Genomic DNA, 21,492 nt, shown 5'->3' on the forward strand with positions numbered 1-21,492 from the left:
AGTGGACGAATACAAACCTATACAATTTGTATTTACAAAGTTATGGTGATCCATCCTTAGGTGACCCATCTTGCCCCGCCCCACCCTACTTTTAAACTCAATTTTGAGTTCTTTTTCGTCTCCCTTTTCATGCGCTCTTTCTAATGTTGTCAGAGAGTGAAGAGAGAAACAGCCCAACTTTTGCAGTTCAGTGCGTCAAGCCAAAACTGAGTTTCTAGCACAGTACTCAAATTTGAGTGAATACAACCTAGTCAAAATTTCGGTTGGGTGAAAAAAACCTAAAATTAGGTATTCCTTTCACATGGAAGCAAGCGGGAACAACCCAACAAAAACATCGATTCCATCAACTCAAAAGGGGCTGTCCATAAACTACGTGGTCATTAGGGGGGGGGGGGGGGGGGGGGGTTTCGGCCAATGACCATTTTGTATGGACAAATAAAAAAAATTGTATGGACTAATGACCACGCGCGGGGGGGGGGGGGGTGGTTGAAAAGTCCCAAAAAAATGACCACGTGGTTTATGGACAGCCCCAAAGTGGCTTGACGCACGCAACCCCGAAGTTGAGTGGAAAGAACTCACTTTTGGGTAGTTTCGTCTCTCCGTGTGGGTTTCATGAAGAAATGTCTGAAAGCGCTTCTAGTATATATGTTTAGAGTAAGTCACAGTGACTGTGAAAAAATCACACGATATATACCTGAAAGAATCACAGGACGAATTTCTTAACCCTTTATAAGGCAGTGGCAACTACAGAGATGCATTTTGAACGCTCATGATCTGTGAGCGTGCCAAAATTGTTCCCCTAAAGCTCTCAAGAGCATGTTCAAAGTTTTGAACACAATCTAGATTACTAGATTGAACACGGAGCGGTGTTCAAAATTGACAGCCCAGAAGCGTCATATTTGGATTGGGAAATTGGAATAAGTAGGAAACTATCAACGAGAAAGCAACATTCCAATGCTGCCCTTAGCTTTCGTTAGGTATCGTATGCCATTCTCATTACACTAGGCCAGGGTGAGCTCTTCGATCCCATTACAACGATATTATGGTGTGCTCAAGGGTGAGCTCTTGGGTGTACTTCTCAGCTCTGTATGGACCATCCGATGCGCAGTAATGGCGCAGTAAGAACTACGCCATAATACCGTTTAACATAAATAGATGTCCGAGCTTGGCCGGATGTAGTGAGAAGAGCCCTTTCGTTCGATACTTTTCATGGAGCAGTCGAGTCTCCGTCGGTTGTCCCCGCAGTGTGGGGCCCACGCATTATGCCGCGATTGCTCGGATTGTCCAAATAGATTACTAATTGGTTCTCACATTCCATACCTTGAACAACCATTTAATTCGTCAATCATTAAATTTTCACTTAGAAACCCCATTTTGCAGTATGCTAGGGTTAGCATTTGCAGGAAGAATAGCTGTATGACACATCCAGTAGCAATTTGTTGCTATCAGTTGCTACTAGCTACGAAGAGCACTGTGATCAGGCGCCTGAAATGTTTGAACATGAACACGGCTCACGTGAGCACAGCTCTTGAACAGAACATGAACAGAACGCGTTCAAATGCATCTCTGCGAACTATATTGCCACCTACTGTTTGTATTTTTTTCTGTTTCATTACAATTTATTTCGAACTTTTTTTTTGGTTTACGCAAAATTGGGACTACTAACAACGCCTGGTATTTTTTTTGGTACAGTAGACGTTCGATAACTGCAACATGTTTACGTTTCACTTACCGAATGAAATTCGATAACTGCAACAACTGACAGACGTCAAAGAACTGTCAGTTGATGCAGAATGCAGTCAATGTGCATACGGAAAACATCGCATTGCAGCAAAAGTGCATGCGAAAAACATCGCATCGCTGTTGACATTTCATTTTGACGGATAGCGGTGCGATAACTGCATAATTGTTGCACTTAGCGAACATGCACTTAAAAAGCATTGCAGTTAAAACGTTTGCACCGAGCGAACGTCTACTGTACTAAACAAAGCTTTAACAACAGTTTAGGAGCCATTTGTAGTCTCAAAAATGGCTAATTTTGACCGCGTGAAGAAAATTAGCTCAAACTTATTGTCAAATTATAGATTTGGTAAATATTTTAAGAAATAATCAAATTCTGGGTTGACATGAGCTGAACTACACAGTTTATATTATGGGTTAAGCCCCAATCCACTCTAAAATCTCTTTTCCGGCTTTTTGTCGAGGTCAAAAGAAGAAAAGTACCCTAAACGGGCAGTGGCAAGAATATTGCCACCAGCGCTGGTGGCCTAAACGGGCAGTGGCAACTATATTGCCCCCTCAAAAGCTCGTTTTTGGGGTTAACGGGCAGTGGCAACTATATTGCCACCAGCGTTTTTGGCCTAAACGGGCAGTGGCAACTATATTGCCACCTAGATTTTTGAGAGTTTCTTTCAAACAAAAATTGTTTTGTGCATGTAATCATGTATATAATCATTTGCATAATAGTATGCGATGACAACTCTTCTAGTTTTCTCGGCCTTATAAAGGGTTAAGAAACTCCTTTGCAGGAGCTACATGGGGTATACTTAAAGGAATTAATGGATGGATTCCTGAATAAATCTGAAGATAAACTCCATGAAGATTTCTTGGAGATAATTGTGAAAGAATTCCTGGATGACTTCTTGGTGAATTTCCTGGCTCCTGTATCCCTCAAAAATTATCTTAAAGAATTCCAAAACAAATTTCTGGAGGAATTCCTCAAGCAATCCTTCAAGTACAGTAGACGTTCGCTCGGTGCAAACGCTTTAACTGCAATGCTTTTTAAGTGCAAGTTCGCTAAGTGCAACAATTTTGCAGTTATCGCACCGCTATCCGTCAAAATGAAATGTCAACAGCGATGCGATGTTTTTCGCATGCACTTTTGCTGCAATGCGATGTTTTCCGTCAGTTGTTGCAGTTATCGAATTTCATTCGGTAAGTGAAACGTAAACATGTTGCAGTTATCGAACGTCTACTGTACATCGAACTGGTTGCCGTTGCGCTGCTTCCACTTTCTACCCTATCATGGTAGAATGATGAGCACGAAGATGTTGGTTGTTCCTGTTTCCAGTCCGATTGGGGGTCCATTATGGGTTGCCGTTCGCCGATGTCCAAGTATCCGGGTTCATTTAAGCCATGGGCTCAGAAGAGGGTCAGGTGTCAGCTGCTCTCAGGGGAAAAGAGCAACTCACGTGCCGGGGCTGGGATCGAACCCATGACCATCTGCTTATGAAGCAAACGTGTAGCCACTACGCCACGGGCCCCGGCACATCTTCAGGTAATCCTGGAAAAATTATTCGGTGAATCCATGGAAAAATAATGGACGGATTTCTGATACATATTTCAAATCGAACCCCGAGAGGAATCGCTACAGGAATTTCTGGGACAATCCCTGTAAGAATTCCCGAAGCAATCCCTGGAGGAATTTCTGGAGAAATCCATAGAGGAGGAATTTCTGCAGGTATGCCTGGAGTAAGCCGTGACAAATTTGTGGAGGAATCCTTGGAAGAATTTCTGGAAGACTTTTTTTTTTAATTTTTATTAACGTGTATTTTAACTTAAATGCTAATTCTACACTCATTTCTGGAAGAATTCATGGAGGAACCATTAGAGTAGGGTGGGGCTAATTTTAAAAAATCTCTCCGATATATGATTTCCCTAGCGGAAAATGATCTACTAGTCGAAATAAGTGAGCTGTACAAAAATAAGCTATTTCGGTTGATATTTATAGAGGTGAAATTTTTGCTAGAACAAACTTGAATTTGAAAAAATGTCATATTTTGGTATCCATACAAAAAAATACTGAAAAACGACATTTTTTTTCAAATATCTCCGAAACCAGTAGAGATTTAAAAAAATCTCTAATTTTGGGAAATCATATATCGGAGAGATTTTTTAAAATAAGCCCCACCCTACCCCTAGAGAAATTCTTGCAGAAATCCCTGGAGGAATTCATGGAGAAATCCCTGAAGCAATTCCTAGAGGAATCACTAAAGGAAATCCTGTAGGAACTTCTGGACAAACTCCTGGCTGAATCTCTGGAGAAATTGATGGAGGAATTTTCGAAAGTATACCAGGAGGAATTCTTACAAAAATCAATAATAGAGGAATTTTTGGAGCAATCCCTGGAGGAATTTCTGAAGAAACAACTGGATGATTTCTTTGAGGCACGCCTGGAGAAATTGTGGGATGAATACCTGAAGCAATCCCTGGATGAATTCCTAGATGAATTCCTGTTGGAATCTCTAGAGGAATTCTGGGAGGGACCTCTGGAAGAATTCTCGCAACAATCCCTTGATGCATTCCTAGAGAAATCCCTGGAGAAATTCCTGGATGAATTCGTGGAGGAATTTCTACAGGAATACCTGGAGGAATTTCTGCAGGAATACCTGGAGGAATTTCACGAGAAAATCCTGTAGAAATCCCTGAATTTATTCCTGGAGGATTCTCTAGAGGAATTCTGGGAGGATCTCTGGAGAAATTCCTAGAGAAATTCCTAGAGGGATTCCCAGAGGAATTCCAGGAGGAGTTTTAGGAGGAATCTCTGGAAGAATCCTTAGAGAAATCTCTGGAGGAATTTTTGGAAAATAAATGAAGAAATTCTTGGTGGAATTTCTGGAGGAATCTCTGAAGGAATCTTTGGAGGAATCCCTGGAGAAGAAATTCCTAGAGAAAACCCTAGAAGAATCCCAGGAGAAATATCTGGAAAGTTCCTGGAGGAATTGCTGGAGAAATTTCTGAAATTATTTCTGAAGGAATCCTTGGAGGATTTCCTGGAGAAATTCCTGGAGGAATTACTGTAGGACTTTCCGAAGGAATTGCTGGATCAGTTTTTGGAGAAACGCTTAGAGGAATTCCTGAAGAAATACCTGGGGTGATTCCTGGAGGAATTCTTGGTGGAATTCCTGGAGGAGTCCCAGTAGAGATGCCTGAATGAAATCCTGGAGGAATACCTGGAATAATTTCCGAAGAAATTCGGGAGGATTTCTTGCAGAAATTCCTGGAGAAATTGCTGGAATTCCTGGAGGAATTTTCGAAAGAATTCTTGGTGGAATTCTTGAAGCTATTCCTGGATGAGTCCCTGAATGAAATCCTGGAGAAATCCCTGGAGGAACTCTTGGAGGAATTCTGGGTGTTCCTGGAGAAATTCCTAGAGCAATTCCTAGAGGAATTCCTGAAGGAATACCTGAAGGAACCCCTGGAGAAATTCCTGAAGAAATTCTTGGAGATATTCCTGTAGGAATTCCTGGAGGAATCTCTGGTGAAATTCCTTGAGAAATCTCTAGAGGCATTCCTGGAGGAATCTCTACATGAATTCCATAAGGAATCCCGCTAGAAAATCCCTGGAAGAATTCCTGGAGGATTTCCTTGAATAACACCGTTCAACACTAAATTTTGTTATGGGATGAAAAAAAAAGAACAGGGGTTTGGGACCCTAGAAGTGAAGGAATTTTTGAAAAATATTGAACCGGGCCTTAACAGTTCAAAACCGAAGTTTCCATAAAAACTTTAAACGATTTTAAACTGTGAAGGCCCGGTCCAATATTTTTCAAAAAAATTTTCACTATTACACTTCTAGGGTCCCAAACCCCTGTTATTTTTTTTTTCATCCCATAACACCGAATTTTGTAAAATTTTGTCTAGCAGTGTTATTCAATAAAACCTCTAGAAGTGTTTTTTTGAATAATTCGTCCACAAATTACTGCAGACATGGATTTCTTCAGATTATTTAACCAGGGATCCCTATAGAAATTCTCCCAGTGACTCGCTAAGAAAGCTCTCCTGAAATTCTCTAAAGAATTCCTCATGGGGTTTCTTCAGAAATTTCGCCAATTCCTTCTGTGATTCTTTTAGGAACAACTTCAGGGATTATTTTAAAAAATGACACCAAGAACTCCTCTTGGGATGACTGCAGGAATTCCTCCTGAAATTCTTTATGAAACTCCTCCAGGAATTAACCCAAGACTTCCTCCAGGAACTCTTTAGAGATATCCTTAGGAATTCCTCTTGGATTCCTTTTGAGGTTCCTTCCTTGGTTTCTTCAGGAACTCATCCTTCTATTCCTTCTGGAACTGCTAGAGGGATTCCTCCATGAGTTCCTCACGTACTCTTTTTAGGAATTCCTCAGGAATACATATTAGATTTTAGATTTCCTCAGGAATTTCAGTGATTTCTTTGGTACTTCCTCTTAGGATTTCTTCAGAAACTCGTCCTGGGATTCCCTCAGGAATTGCTCCTGGGATTTATTCAGGAATTCTTCATAGGATGCTTCAAGGGATTCCTCCAGAAATTCTTTCTGGAATTCTTCCAGGATTCCTCTGGGATTTCCTGCAGGGATTTATCTAAAAATTATCTACAGATTCCTCTAGGAATTCCTCCAGTTATTCCTTTAGGGATATTTCAAGGAATTCCTCTAGAGATTCCTCCAGGATTCCCCCTGAAAGTGCTCCAGTGATTACACTGCTCGACAAAATTTTACAAAATTTGGTGTTATGGGATGAAAAAAAAATAACAGGGGTTTGGGACCCTAGAAGTGACATAGTGAAAGAATTTTTGAAAAATATTGAACCGGGCTTTCACAGTTTAAAACCGAAGTTTGTATATGAAGAACTTGGGGTGTTTAATTGATATGCGCATTAGTACGTTCCGTGCATATTTTTAGGCGTTTTCGGTATTTGGGTTAGTTTCGTTATTGTAACGCCTAAATATATGCACAGCACGTTCTAATGCACACATCAATTGAACACCTCAAGTTCTCCATACAAACTTCGGTTTTGAACTGTTAAGGCCCAGTTCAATATTTTTCAAAAAATCTTTCCCTATGACACTTCTAGGGTCAAAAACCCCTATTCTTTTTTTTTTCTCACCCCATAACAAAATTTAGTGTTGAACGGTGTAATTGTTTTAGCATTTCCTGGATTAATTTTTGAATAATCTCTAGTAAAAAATTCTTATAGAATTTATGGAAGGCATTCCTGCACAAATGCTTTGTATAATTCCTGGTTGAATTATTGCAATCTCTAGCGGAATTCTGAAAAAAAAAAATACCTTAAAAGATCTCTGGAGAAATTCTTGAAGTAAACCTCGAAAAAAGCATTCGAACAATTACTGGAGGAACCTCCTAAGGTATCCCAGGACAAATAGCCGAAGAAATGTCTGGTAAAATTCCTAGATGAATTCTTGAAGAAATCGCTGGCGGAATCCAAGACGGAATAACTGCAGCAAGCTATAAAAAAACCTGGATGAATTGTTCATACTCATATATGTAGTTTACGAAACTAGGAACAAAAACTGCAATACTGATTCACATATCGGGCGCCCTTGCCCATGCAGTCTTCCGGAGGAAAAAAAAGAGCCAGCAGGAAAAACGAGATCCCGAATCGATGAAAGAACTGTACCGCGCAAAGAACACACGGAAGTTCTACGAGAAGCTGAACCGGTCAAACAGAAGCTTTATGCCACAAGCCGACATGTGCCGAGACAACCACACACAGATAAAAATAATGAGATTTACACGTCATGTAAACTTCAGTTTAATCATGTAAACTTAGTGTTATGATGGTTTACATGATATATCATGTAAATTTGTGTTATATGTCATGTAAACACACAGAGTCATGCAGAATTACATGACATATAATGGAAGTTTACATGATATTTTATGACTTTTACATGATATGTCATGTAAACTTATGTGATATCTCACGCTCCAATCATGTGCATCATATATCACAGAATTTTACACTCTTTTTTCGATCTGTGCAGGGATCTTCTCACGAGCGAGCATGAGGTGGTCAAGAGGTGGCGGCAGCATTACGATGAGCACCTCAATGGCGAAGGTGCAAGTACCGAAGGTGGCGTGGTAACAGATCTAGGAGTATGTGCACAGGACGAAAGACTTCCGGCCCCTGACCTCCAAGAGATTGAGAAGGAGGTTGGACGGTTGGAAAACAACAAAGCCGCTGGAGCAGATCAACTACCAAGCGAGTTACTAAAACACGGTGGAGAAAATTTTATGCCGCCGTCTATCACCGATTGCAAGAGAGTTGTGGAGCAATATCACTGGCTGGACTCATGTGTGAACGCGCTACAACGGACCAGATGTTCGCCATCAGCCAGTTGTTGCAGAAATGCCGCGAATACAACGTGCCCACACATAACTTATTCATCGATTTTAAATCGGCGTATGATACAATCGATCGAGACCAGCTATGGCAGATTATTTCCGGATAAACTGATACGATTGATTGAGGCGACAATATATCGAGTGATGTGCGTAGTTCGAGTATCAGAGATATTCTGGAGTCCCTTCGAATCTCGCAGAGGGTTACGGCAAGGTGAAGGTCTTTCGTGCTTGCTGTTCAACATTGCCTAAGAAGGTGTAATAAGGAGAATGGGGATAAACACGAGTGGAACGATTTTCACGAATTCCGTTCAGCTACTTGGTTTCGCTGGTGACATTGATATTATAACTCGTAAATTTGAGACGATGGCGGAAACGTACATCCGACTAAAGAGTGAAGCCAGGCGAATCGGATTAGTCATTAATGTGTTGAGGCATTCGTGTACTTGGGCTCACTGGTGACCGCTGACAACGACACCAGCAGAAAAATTCAGAGGCGCATTGTGGCAGGAAATCGTTCTTACTTTGGACTCCGCAGAACTCTACGATCAAATAAAGTTCGCCGTAACACGAAGTTAACTATCTACAAAACGCTGATTAGACCGGTTAGTACTCTATGGGCACGAAACATGGACCCTACGTGCAGAGAATCACTACGCCCTTAGAGTTTTCGAACGGAAGGTGTTGCGTACCATCTACGGCGGAGTTCGGATGGAAGACGGGACTTGGAGAGGACGAATGAATCACGAGCTGTATCAGTTACTGAGAGAACCAACCATCGTCCATACCGCGAAAATCGGGAGGCTACGGTGGACGGGTCACGTCATCAGGATGTCGAATAGCAACCCGAAAATGGGTCTCGAGAGTCATCCGACCGGTACAAGAAGACGTGGAGCGCAGCGAGCTAGGTGGGTCGATTAAGAGGAGGACGATTTGCGGACCCTCCGCAGAGTGCGAAACTGGTGGACCGAGTAGAATGGAGACAACTCCTAAGTACAGCAGAGGACACTCTGGCCTTAGCCTGGCCAGTAGTCGACAGTTATAATATAGGTTTTCGGACAATAAAAAACAAAATCAAGCTTTTAAAATATACAATTTTTATTGCATAATTGATTAGCAGTTTCCACATTACACTTGTGATTTCTCCTTCTTTAGTATAAGTCCCTACAAATATGTCAACATTGTGTGTTTGTGTGTTATTTGATGCATTTAATATTTAATGGTTGCATTGTTCCAACGTTCCTTTTTCGGGCTTCTGGACTCCCATCTTTATATCCTATACCGTTTCTATTCTACTCGAATACCACACGACGACGACGGGAAGATATTTTACGGGTTTCTTTATTTTTTACATTCTACTCCTAGTTTTTCCATTTCGTAGCCGGTGGACACGAACCTCATCACCTAACTCTTTGCCTCTTAAAACCATTTTCAATTCATAACGTTTTATTCCGTCATCAACAAAGCTTATTTGACCATACCGGTGCGGTTGTTTACATATTATGTATAGAGGGAGGAGGGGTTTCCAATTTTTACATACAGCTCACTATCATCTGAAAATTTCCAACGGGAATAGCAGAAAAAAACTTAACCATAGATCCTATTGAAGTAGAATTGGTAGGATTCAAACCAGGAATGGCAGAGCAAGAAAGATCAAACAAAGTTTGTACAAAAATGATATGCTATATTTACAGTGGAAGTAAAAGGAGAGAAACAATCTTAGTCGCATATATGAAGGGGTTGGTGGCGCTGTGAAAGCGAATTGTTTATCAGTCTACAAATCTCGGCAGTGCGTGTGTTGGATTCTTTGCAATATTATTAACGCTTCTGGATTGTTTTAAGTGTTTGATTCAAAAGTGATTATTTGTTTCTATTGTATCTAGATTAGATGTAGGATCCGTTAGTTTTTCATTACTGTTTGAGTTATATTTGTTATTATTGGTATAGTAAGTAGATTTGCTGTTTCGAAAGAAATTTCCTTTCTTTCTAGTTATATCTATTCGTTTGTATGATTCAACAAAATGATTCAAATAAATACGTTTTTACATTTGCGAAATTGTGATTATTTAATCTTTCTCAACACTAAATCTACTGAATAAAAAATCTTTATTTTCTAAAAAGAATATTTACATCGGATTCTTTACAATCGACGAAGGGATTTCTCGCAATCACACGGGAATGGATATGAATTGATGGTGTCAAATGAGTGAGTGCGCCTGCATTTGCATGTATATGATCAATATAAAATGCGCATTTGTTCGCCTTCTAAAAATTTAATCTACTTCAGCTATACGGATATTGGAGTTGCATTTTGATTATTCAATATCGACAATTTCTATCCTACAAGTTCTCTAGCAAATATTTTTGGCACGATTTATGTGTTAAGTTCGGGTTTCTCGAGATTCTTACAAACATCAGTTACTATTACCATTACAGTGTATAACGAAAGCGTTCACATTATTTGTCTCCTTGCCGCCAGCGTGGCTGTTTGATTGTAAGCTATTTCGGCTGTGCTTTTTCAGCGATTTACTTTCGCGCTTTCTCCTCCGTGACTCGCGAATTGTGGCCAGTGGTCCACCGTTGGCACTACTGCGGCTAATGGTGGCCACCTTGGCCTTATGTCACGAAACAGCTCCAATTTTACCGATAGAGGGCATCGTCTGGCAGGCTCCCACCAGGGCATCCTGCGGACACTCGTAGATGTGATTGTTATTGATGGTGTTGCCGTTGCTACTGCTACTGTTGCTATTGCTGTTACTGCTTGGCATAGTGCTGTTCGCGGCGAATGTGTTACCACTGCTGCCACCATTATTGTGACGATTCTTGACGCGGAAGCTAAAGCTAAGCGAAAGTGCACGTGGCGTAGGAAACATGTAAAACCGCTGCTGCTGATGATGTTGCTCTGATTGTTGTTGCTGCTGCTGCTGCTGTTGCTTCTGTTGTGGCGGCAGCGACAACGACTGGAGTAGTTTGGAATCACGTGGTAGGCCATTGGTGGCCATAGGAACTACCGCACCGTTTGCGGCGTTCGCTAGACCCTAGACGTACCGAGTGATCTGGGCGTAGAAATCCTGCAGGCAGACCTGGAGCTGCTCGAACGAGGGGCGCTCCATCGGGAGCATCGTCCAGCAGTAGGCCATGATGGCAAATCTGAAGGAGAGAAAAAAGTAAAACTTTAGTACACGCAGAACAAAATACACTGATCAAAAAAAGAATGTAAAATTCTGTGACATATAATGCACTAGAGTGGGTCATCGTTTATATGGAAAAATAAAAAATTCAATGGTATCCTATCAGATCAAACCTTTTTTGATCCCATTTCAGGACCCAAATAAGTGTGCAAAATTTGGGCACGATAGGTTATGTCTACGTTTTGCGCATCGCGTTTGAAGTTTGTATGGGGTTTTACATGGGAAAACACACTGTTTTGCATTCCTCTCATAACAAGCCCAAATTTTTCTAAAACCGTGTAACCAGTAGAGTGAAAACATAGCCTAGGGTGTCCTGAAAAACTTTGTCGAAGATCACGAAGTGATCTGATGCTTATGAAAAAAGTTATAGCATTTGCATTGCTTGACGAAACAGCATGATTTTGTTGATATTGTTATTCCTTTACATGTTAAAACATTAACACATGCATGCGGTTCGTTGGTTATAACTAGTTTCATAAGCATCGAATCGCTTTGCGGTCTTCAACAAAGTTTTTCAAAACATCCTAGACTATCATTTTACAGTATCGGTTAAAAAGTTTCAGGCAAACTTTTTCAACTTATGGCTAAAATGCAAAAAAAGTATGTTTTCCCATACAAAACCCCATACAAATTTCAATTGCAATGCGCAAAGTGTAGACGCAACCGATCGTGCTCAAATTTTGCACAGATACTCAGGACCCAAAACGGAACCTAAAAAGCTTTGATCTGAGAAAACGGTTCCGATGACCCACATTAATAATGCACATGATTGGAGCGTGGGATATCACAGAAGTTTACATGAAATATCATGTAAATGTCATAAAATGTCATGTAAACTTTCATTATATGTCATATAATTCAGCATGACTCAAAATTATTACACGACATATAACACAAATTTACATGATAAAGTGTAGACTTAGCAATTAGTTAAAATACACAAAAATAAAAATATTAAAAAAAAATACATGATATATCGTGTAAACCATCACTGCATTAAGTTTACGTGACTGAAATGAGGTTTATATGACATGTAAATGTCATTAATTTTGTCTAGTAAAATCAAAAATATGTCTTTGAGGTATACTCAAATAAATTGTCAATTAGTTCAGTTCAGGCCACAACAAAACTGTTTAAAGCAAATCGAAAATCACATTTAAAGCGAATGTAATACATTTTTGAAACAAGCATGCATCTTCTGAAAGGTTATGTGAAAAGTTTTTTTTTTGTGGCAGGTCGGCCCTATGGAAATATTTGTATTCCCATTAAATTGACAGTCATTTCCTTCGCTGGGAAAACCCTCCTCCAGCGTGGCACTTTCAATGCCAACATCATGTAGATAACATGCTTTCATCCTCACTGGGCCAAGAAAACTTGTTGCTTGCATTTTACCGACGGGAAAAGATGATTTATTTGAATAATTGAACATTTTTTTTTACTGTATTCTGCAGTAGAATCCAACTTTAAAACACTACAGAGCTTTTGTGGGGTGTGAATTGCGTCGTCGTACGCAAAACGAGAATAATTTTTAACTCGTAAGTTGAGCGAAATTGAATCATGTAATGTAATGATTAGCTATGACGAAGTAAATTTTTACCCTTGGTAAATCCTAATAATTGAATACGCCCAACTATTGGCTGGATTCTTGACTGAGCTCCTAAATCTTGAGATCTTCAAGAGATTTCACCAGTTGTTAATTTTTTTCAGGATATACTCCATTGACTTCTACAAGAATTTCTCCAAGACATTTTTCAGGAGTTCTTCTATACATTTCCCCAAGAAAACTTTCAGAAGTTGTTCTGGAACTCCTCTTTCAAGAACCCCTCCTTAGACTTCTTCTAGGATTCCAAGTTATCAATTAATCCTTCCAGAGACTTCTTCAGGAATTTTGCCTCTATACGTTTGCAGGAAAGAAAACATTCATCTTTGGATTTCTCCAGGGGTTTCTTGAAGGATACTTGTAGAAACTTTATCTGCAATTTCTTACAGGAATTGTCGAAGGGTTTCTCCAAAGACCCCAAAGATGTGCACAAGGGAGGGGGTTTGGGCATGTTCCATACACTAGGCGCCTCTCCACCCTTCGTCTAAATTAGGAAAACCCCCTTCCTTGTGGCTTTCTCAGTGCACGGGCTTGGACTCCTCCTAGGATTGTCCCAGGGGTTGCTCATTGTAGTTCTTCATGAATTTTCAAAAGAAATTTCGCCAGAAGTTGCTTCTGAAATTCTTCCTGTGATTGCTTCAAGAATTTATTTGGTTAGCAATCCCACTGCTATGTGGTGCTAGTATACAATAAATATTGAGCTTTGCGTCCTTCTGAGGTTCCACCAGCAATTTCTGGTGTAATTTGGATAATTTTCAACAATTCCAGCAAAAGTTCCTTTAGGAATTTTCACAGGAGTTTAGTTTGAGATTCCTCTGAGATTTACCTCCTGGGGACAATTGCAAGATTTCGATACTGGGATTCCTGAAAGATTTCCAGAAGAAACTTCTTAACTAGTCCAAGAAGGAACTTCTGAGGGAACTCCCGGAGAATTCCCAGTAGAAAATCGTGGAGAATGACGAAAAAAAAACGTCTGGAAGACTTCCATTTGGAACTTGAAAAGGAATTCCTGGAGGAATCCCAAAAAGAATTTCAGAAAGATTCCCACAGAAATTTCTAGATGATTCTCAAGAACAAAACCTTAAGATTTTCAGCAATATCAGTAGGATTTCCAACAGGAAAAAAAGTCTTGGAAAAGCTCCAACAGAAAATTTTGGACATTTCTTGTAGGAGTCAAAGAAGAAAGTGCTAGAAAATTCTCAGAGGATTTCCACAATAAGCTCATATAGGGCTCCCAAAAGAAATTTTCCAACAAAACACAGAGGAATATTCTGGAGAACTTCCAAGGACGACTGGTTCAAGATTCCTTTCTGAATAGTCATTAGCTCTTGGCCGAATCTGAGAATTAAATCCAGGAGAAATTTCAGGACGAATCCCAGAAGAATCTACAGGAAAAGTTCTAGAGGGAACATCTGATGAAATTCCAGAAATAAGGAATTCTAGGAAGATGATCTGGGGGACCCAGAAGAAATCTCGGGGGAAATTTCAGTACAAACTTGAATTTCGGAAAAACCAAATCTTGAAAGATTTCTCATAGAAACTTTGGAAGAAATCCCCGGAAAATATTCCACAAGGAACTTAAAGAAACTCCTGTAAGATTTAAATTAGGAACTTCTAAGTGAATTCCTAAAGGAAACCCAAAAATGATTGCAGGAGGATTCCCACAAGAAACTTATGGAACATCATTGAACTTCTGGAGGATATTCTAGAGAATTTTCATAACTTCTGAAGGATTCCCAGAATGAGCTCATGGAGGATCCTCAAAAAGAACTCTTCAACGCGACCCAGTAGGAAATCCTGGAGAAATTCAAAGATCGATTGAATCCTTCCTGAACCGTTTGCAGGAATCAAATAAGTCACGAATGAATTATTTTACTTCTGTTGAAATCCCCGAAGAAACTGCAGGAGTCTCAGATGTAATTCTTGGACGATTCTGAGAAAGAACTCCTGGATAAATTTAGAAAGACTGTTAGAAAGAACTCTTTGGTAAATTTGGAAATGTCTGATTATGTTGGAATCGCAGAAATAATTTTAAAGGAATTCTTGGAAGACGATCTGGGGGAACCCAGAAAAAGCTTCGGGACGAATCTCTGTACAAACTTGTAGATAAACTTCAGCAAAATTATTCAAAAAAAAATTCATATGAACCTCTGAAAACCTCCCGGAAGAACTCCTGAAAATATACCAAGAAGAATCTCCTGGAGGATTTCCACAAGGAACTTATGGAGGATTATCGGAAAGAACTTCAGAAAGATTCCCACAAGAACTCCTGAAGGATTTCACCAAAAAGTACTTCCAAAGATTCTTAACAATGTCAGGAGGTATCAGAAGGTTGGCTCCAGAGGAAAGTTCTCCTCCAGATGGGAAATTTGTGCCAGGAGGAGTCCCAGCAGCAACTGAAGAAGAATTTTCTGAAGAAACTCCAGGAGGATTCCCAGAAGGGTGCTAGAGACGAACCAGCCAAGGGCTGAAAGTCTCTTAAATAAAGACAAATCAATCAATCAATCCCAGAATGGTTTCCCTAAGAATTCACAGAAGGAAGTCCTAGATAATTCGTAGAGAAGGAACTTCTGAAGGATTTCCAGAATGAGCGCATGAAGGATTCCCAAAAGCAATTTTCGGACGCGACAAAGAACGAAATCCTGGGGAAATTCTGCAGGAATCCATGAATGACATTCTTCTACTTTTGCCGAAATCACAGACGAAACTGCAGAATTCCCAGATAGAACTCTTTGACTCCTGGAGAAATTTCTGGTTGAATCCCAGAGCGATTTCTAGGTAAACTGTCAGAAGAAACTCTTCGAAAAATCACAGAGGGAACTTCTGATGGAATCCCAGATATAATTTAAAGGATCAACAAACCAACATTCAATCATCAGCAATAATCAACTATTCAAAAGCAGTTTTTCCTTTCAAATTTATAAAACGGTTATTGAAAATGATTGCACTGTAATACAGATGGCGAACACAGTGCAGTGATAGATTTTTATTAACATTTCAAGAAATTCCAGGAAAATGATCTAGGCGAACCCAAAAAGAATTTGTGGAGAAATTTCAGTACGAATTTGTGGATGAATTTCGAAAAAAAATATTTCAGTAGAAATTTTAAAAGGACCTGTTGGAAAAAAATCAGAATGATTCCTTAAGGGGATTCGCCATTTCCTGTTACTTTTGTAAGAGTCCCCATAGGAACTCAAGGAGAAATATGAAAAGGGTCATCTGGTTTAATCTGGTTTAAGAAGAAACCCCAGGAGATAACCCAGGGCCTAAAAACTCTTTTCGGTATCGAAATAAAAACTTCTCTTCAAATTCCTACAGATAACCAATCGGAATCGTATGAGATTACCTAGAATGCTCTCAGAAACATTCTTGGTGGAATCCTAGAAGGAATTCCTTGGCGAACCCTTAAGTAGTTCTGGAAAAAATTCAAGAGTTAACATAGCAAAATCCCATAAGATTTCCTAAAAATTATACCAGAAGAAAAACCCTTAAAGAAACCCGTGAAGGAATTCCTGGGAGAACCTGAGAAAAATCGTGGAAGAATTACTAGTAAAACTGCATTATAATCCAATAAGAAATTCTCAAGAATCCCCTGAGGAATTTTTGGTAATTTTTTATAGAAACTTCAGTAAAAATCTCAGAGAAAAACTGTTTAAGGAAGATCTGAACATTTGCTACAGAATTTCTAAGAAATCACTGGGCCAAGTTTCAGAAGAAAGTCCTTTGACAATTTTGAAGAAAATAAACAGAATTATACAAGACAACCAAGAAGAATCCCAGACACATGAGATGGGCAAAACTAAGTCTAAGAGCACTTGAGAGCCAGAGAAGCCCCCTTAAGCCCCACTGATACATTCTAAAACGGCCTGAAACGCATCTGAACGAACGATACCCCTCCCCACCCCAAAACTCTCCTCAAAGCCCTCTGAAACCTTGAAACGCTTCTGAAACCGCCCATGAACCCTACATGACTTCACCTTAAAATTTCCTAGCCTCCTTTTCAACTTTAAAATGCATTTAGGTAATGGATTAATTTATATTCATGGAATGTGTACTCCTGTCCCATCTTCTGAATGGAGGTTGCAATGTAAGAAATGCACATCATAAATTAAATTAACGCCTTTTTCATCTGATAATCGAATCAAGGATAGTCTAGTTCAGGGGTTCCCAACCTTTTTGAGATGGCGGCCCCCTTGAAAACTTATCAAAAAATGTGGGGCCCAATGAAAATTTTTAGAAAAAATGTGAATTAAATAAACGAAACCGAGATTTTTGGATACAGTTGCGTAGCTAGTAATTAACCGAGTGAAGGATTTTCGACAATCAATGATACTTTTTTTTATTCGACACTCACATTCCGTAAACAATGATACCATGTAGATTTTTTTTGGTAACACCCCGGGCTGGCTGCACGGACCCCCCAGGGGGCCGCGGACCACCGGTTGTGAACCCGTGGTCTAGTTCTACCTGTAATATAAGGAAATGATACTTACAGCTCATCCGGGCAGTTGATGGGTTGTGATAATCGGTAACCATCCCGCAGGTAGTGTTCCATCTCAAACGGATCAACCTAAACGGAAGATGCACACAAAAAGAGTTATGTATATAAACAAATTTTTACAATGAAATCCACCCAAGAACTCACCTCAGCATAGGGCTGCCGCGCCAGCGTGCACAGTTCCCACATGAGCACTCCGAAAGCCCACGTATCAGAGGCTTCGCTGAACTGCTTGTACTGGATCGCTTCCAGGGCCAGCCATTTGATCGGTCGGTTTTCACTGTCGCCCAAACAGTAGTAATCTCCAGGGAAAAGATCCCGCGACAAGGAGTTGTCCGCCAGCTTTACCCGCAGCTGGTCGTCGATTCTGAAAGTTGAGAAATCCCGAGTTGAAATGAGGTTGCGGTGGTCAAAGATGCAGAATACTTACACGCAATTGCGGGCAGCAATGTCCTTGTGGATCACCCCGTGACTGTGCAGGTGTCCCAAGGCCTGTGCCAGTTGCAGCTGGATTTTGACGATCTGGATTGTGGTCATTGTGCGGGCCACCGGTTCCTGCAGGAAGATCTTCAAGTTGCGCATGTTGTCCGGAGCGAGGTACAGTAGGAAGGGAGCAGTGTGATCTTCGATGGAAACTCCGAGCACGGAGAGGATGCCCGGGTGTTGGGCTCCGTAGAGGCTCATTCCTTCCTGCAGGAGTAGCGAGACTTGGATTTGTGAGGCGTGCTGGCCGACGGTTTTGACTAGGACTTCCTGGCTGTCGTTGTAGGAACCGCGGTAGACGCGGCCAAAGGTGCCTTCCTGGAGAAGGGATGAAAGTCGAACGCGACATCTTTGGACCGTGAGTTCGGAGATGCGACGTTGTAGTTCTTCCGGCTCGGCGTTGGCGTAGATTTTGTTGCGGGATAGGGTGGCGATCGTTGGGGTAATGGAAGGTGGAGATACGATCGAAGACGGGGCCGATGGTGGATGGGTTTGAAGCCGTTGGAAGCTAGATGTTCGGATTGGTTGAGCGTGATGAGGCTTACGCTTCAGGGAACCTCTGGTACAGTATGCTATGAAGATGAGGATTGTTACGAGGACGATCGCTAGGATTCCTCCTACGATCAGCGTGATCAGCCCACTTTGGGTGTGAGTCACTGTTTCGAGAAGATACGGATCTGGCTGATTAGCATCCGGGTGTTCGCTGTGAAGATAAGATGTGATTATAATATGAACTCAAGTGATAAACACCTTATAGAAAGAACTTACTTATTCAGGCAAATCTTCTTTCTCCGAAACACCAACTCCGTAGCATTCCCCGTAACTCGATTGAGTGTAACTTCGATGGTGATGGTGACTTCCACTTCAGCCGGTTCCCGTCCGGCACATTTGAGTGCAATTGCAAAAGTTTCTATCTGCGTGGGAATCTCACCTACCCGGGAGATGTTCATCGATGGTTTCGGTAGGACCAGGGGATCCGACGTAACGATGTTGATCTTGTAGGGGAGTGGCTTCCCAGCAAGACTTTGCCATGTGAAGGAAATGTCTTGCACGTTTGCAGGCACCGGTACTGTGAAGTGGAGGGCATATTCGTTGACTTGACCTTCTCGTACGTAGTACAGCTCAGCCGAAAGACCTGTGGATTAAGTGAAAAAGAAACGAATTGGTTAGTTTCGCTCGAGCAGATCGCACCAACGGGTTAATAATTCATCATTTAAAATGCAGTAGTGAGAAAACCAGAGAAGAAGACAAACAAATGATTCACATATTGATTTTTCAATTTAGCCGAACGACCCCTCTCCCCGAGTAAGTGATTTGCCAGCTTCGCATCATTTAGCCGCAGAAAGCACCAGCCAGCAGTCTTCCCGCCTTCGCTTCGAATCGTTAGTGCGATTTCGGAAAACGACTAACGAGAAAATAAAACTGAAGGAAAGGGTTATGACTTTTCAATTTCTGCCTCCTTCTTCATGTTTTTGTCGGTTGCTCTACCCATAATTCATCATCCAGCCAGCCGCGAACCAAAATTCATATTTTGCGCTCAAATTGGAGTTCCCCGCGCTCATCCTAACCGCCGGACCACGTGGACCGATCCGTGCCGTGGAAATTTATTTATTGTTTGCTTTATTATTAAGCAAAGCCGCGCGTCGGTCGTCATTCACGGTTCGTTTGGGATAAGTTGTTGGTGCAATAAACGGGATAAGGAGAAGGAGACCGCCAGCTGATCTACCACTCCAAAGGATGGTACCTTGGCCATTTTGTTGGGAGTTCGGGATATGAGGATGGCTGGGGCAGTTGAAGTGAAACGACCCACCTCAACATAATCTGCAATGCATGAAAATGCATCCTAACAAGGAAAACATTTGCAGTATTCTCAATTATAACAATCCTCGATGACTGAAATTTGGAGTTTTTTTTCAAAATAATTTTCAAATTTGTTCAAATTTTGAAATTTCGATAGAATTTATTACGATTTGCTCTTTTAATTATTTATTTGGTTAACTTTTACAGTAATTAAAGACAAATAGCTCATTGCAAGTTCCATTTCATCTCGATTCCTCTATTGCAACTGAAAAATTGCGAAAATGATAATATGAAACAGTACCCGAGCAGGAACGAATAACTGACACTTAACTGCAGCATACCAAAGTCAGATATCATACCAAGACAAGGTATTGAAAATAACTGATTTTGGTATTTTGTAGGTATTGATGAAATACCTCAACGAGTTATTGGTTTGGTGTTGAGGGCTGCTTGAATAATACAATTATGGAAAAATTGCTATTTGAATGAAATAATCGTCGATTCTTATCTAGGTATTGCCATACCTGATGTCATTATTCAAGTGTTATGTACAGAATACACACCAGTTATTATTTTTCCTCTTATGCAGGGCTTCTTAACGCATCACTCAGGTTGTAGGAATTCGGTTTTGCGTACCTGAGTATGGTATTCTTCAGTTATTTTCTACTGCTCGGGTAGTGTAGAGTAGAAGGATTTTTTTCTCCCCCTATACGGGGATTCCACTGAAGGACGAGCATCAGGCAAGCAGAATGATGACGGTGCTTGTTTCGATGGAAATCATGAAAACTGAAGAAGGTGGGGATATGTAGGTATATCAAGTGGCATAACGAGCATCGCGTCACGGGAGATGGCGGGAGAAAACAATTTGTTTCGTGCGCTGCATGATGTGTCACAGTTTATTCGAAAATATTGAAGATGTTGGAGCACTGTCGAAATGCAACGTTGGTACAGTAGACGTTCGGTAGCTGCAACATGTTTACGTTTCACTTAGCGAATGAAATTCGATCTCTGCAACAACTGACAGACGTCAAAGAACTGCCAGTTGCTGCAGAATGCAACCTATTTGCGTACGGAAAACACCGCACTGCAACAAAAGTGCATGTGAAAAACATCGCTGTTGACATTTCGTCTTGACGGATAGCGGTGCGATAACTGCAAAATTGTTGCACTTAGCGGACTTGCAGTTAAATAGCATTGCAGTTGAAACGTTTGCACCGAGCGAACGTCTACTGTAGTTTGAAATAGAAAACTGTAAACAGCGAAAAACACATTGTGTAATTGGCGATTAAAGGAGAAATTGTGCCGTGGAAGTTTAAAAGGGAAATACCAGTTTCCTATCAGCTTAACAATAAATTTCTTGGTAAATTTATCGGTAAAACGATTTTTTTCTACTCGGTTTTTACTGAAAAAAAAATATCTGGCACGACTCAATAATTAAAATACGAAAATTTCACAAAACATAACCTTTCTTTAGGAGGCTAATTGCTTCTCGGGGTACAGTACATTGCTATTTATTGTCAAAGATAATTGATATGCACGGAAAAACGTACCCAAAAGTGAGTTCAATCCACCCAACTTCGAGGTTGCAAGCGGGAAGCCAATTTTGAGATGATGGAGTCGATGTTGGGGTGGGTGATTACCCTTTGCTCGCATACAGATGAAATACCTAGAGCCAAAGTTCTTCTTACTCAATCGTCAGTTCAAATTACTAATCTTTCAGTACTATGCTGCTTACTCAATGTTGGCTTCCATATTTTTTCTGGCATTTCAGACCCTTTCTCCCCACTGTCCCACTTTT

General features: G+C 40.7%; 1 protein-coding gene across 1 annotated transcript in view; it reads right to left on the reverse strand.

Moving 5' to 3' along the window:
- Window positions 1-10,675: 10,675 nt before the first annotated feature.
- Window positions 10,676-21,492, reverse strand: part of LOC109420679 (tyrosine-protein kinase Dnt) — a 417,410-nt gene continuing 406,593 nt past the window's right edge. Inside the window, exons 2-6 of the mRNA XM_019695105.3 lie at window positions 18,663-19,029; window positions 17,842-18,597; window positions 17,559-17,778; window positions 17,407-17,483; window positions 10,676-11,272 (exon numbers count right to left, since the gene is read on the reverse strand). Of these exons, the coding sequence (XP_019550650.1) occupies window positions 11,161-11,272; window positions 17,407-17,483; window positions 17,559-17,778; window positions 17,842-18,597; window positions 18,663-19,029 (1,532 nt within the window). The 3' untranslated portion in view covers window positions 10,676-11,160. The remainder of the gene's footprint in view (window positions 11,273-17,406; window positions 17,484-17,558; window positions 17,779-17,841; window positions 18,598-18,662; window positions 19,030-21,492) is intronic.

This window comes from Aedes albopictus, chromosome 2 (genome assembly GCF_035046485.1).
Source record: "Aedes albopictus strain Foshan chromosome 2, AalbF5, whole genome shotgun sequence".
Taxonomy (NCBI): Eukaryota; Metazoa; Arthropoda; class Insecta; order Diptera; family Culicidae; genus Aedes; species Aedes albopictus.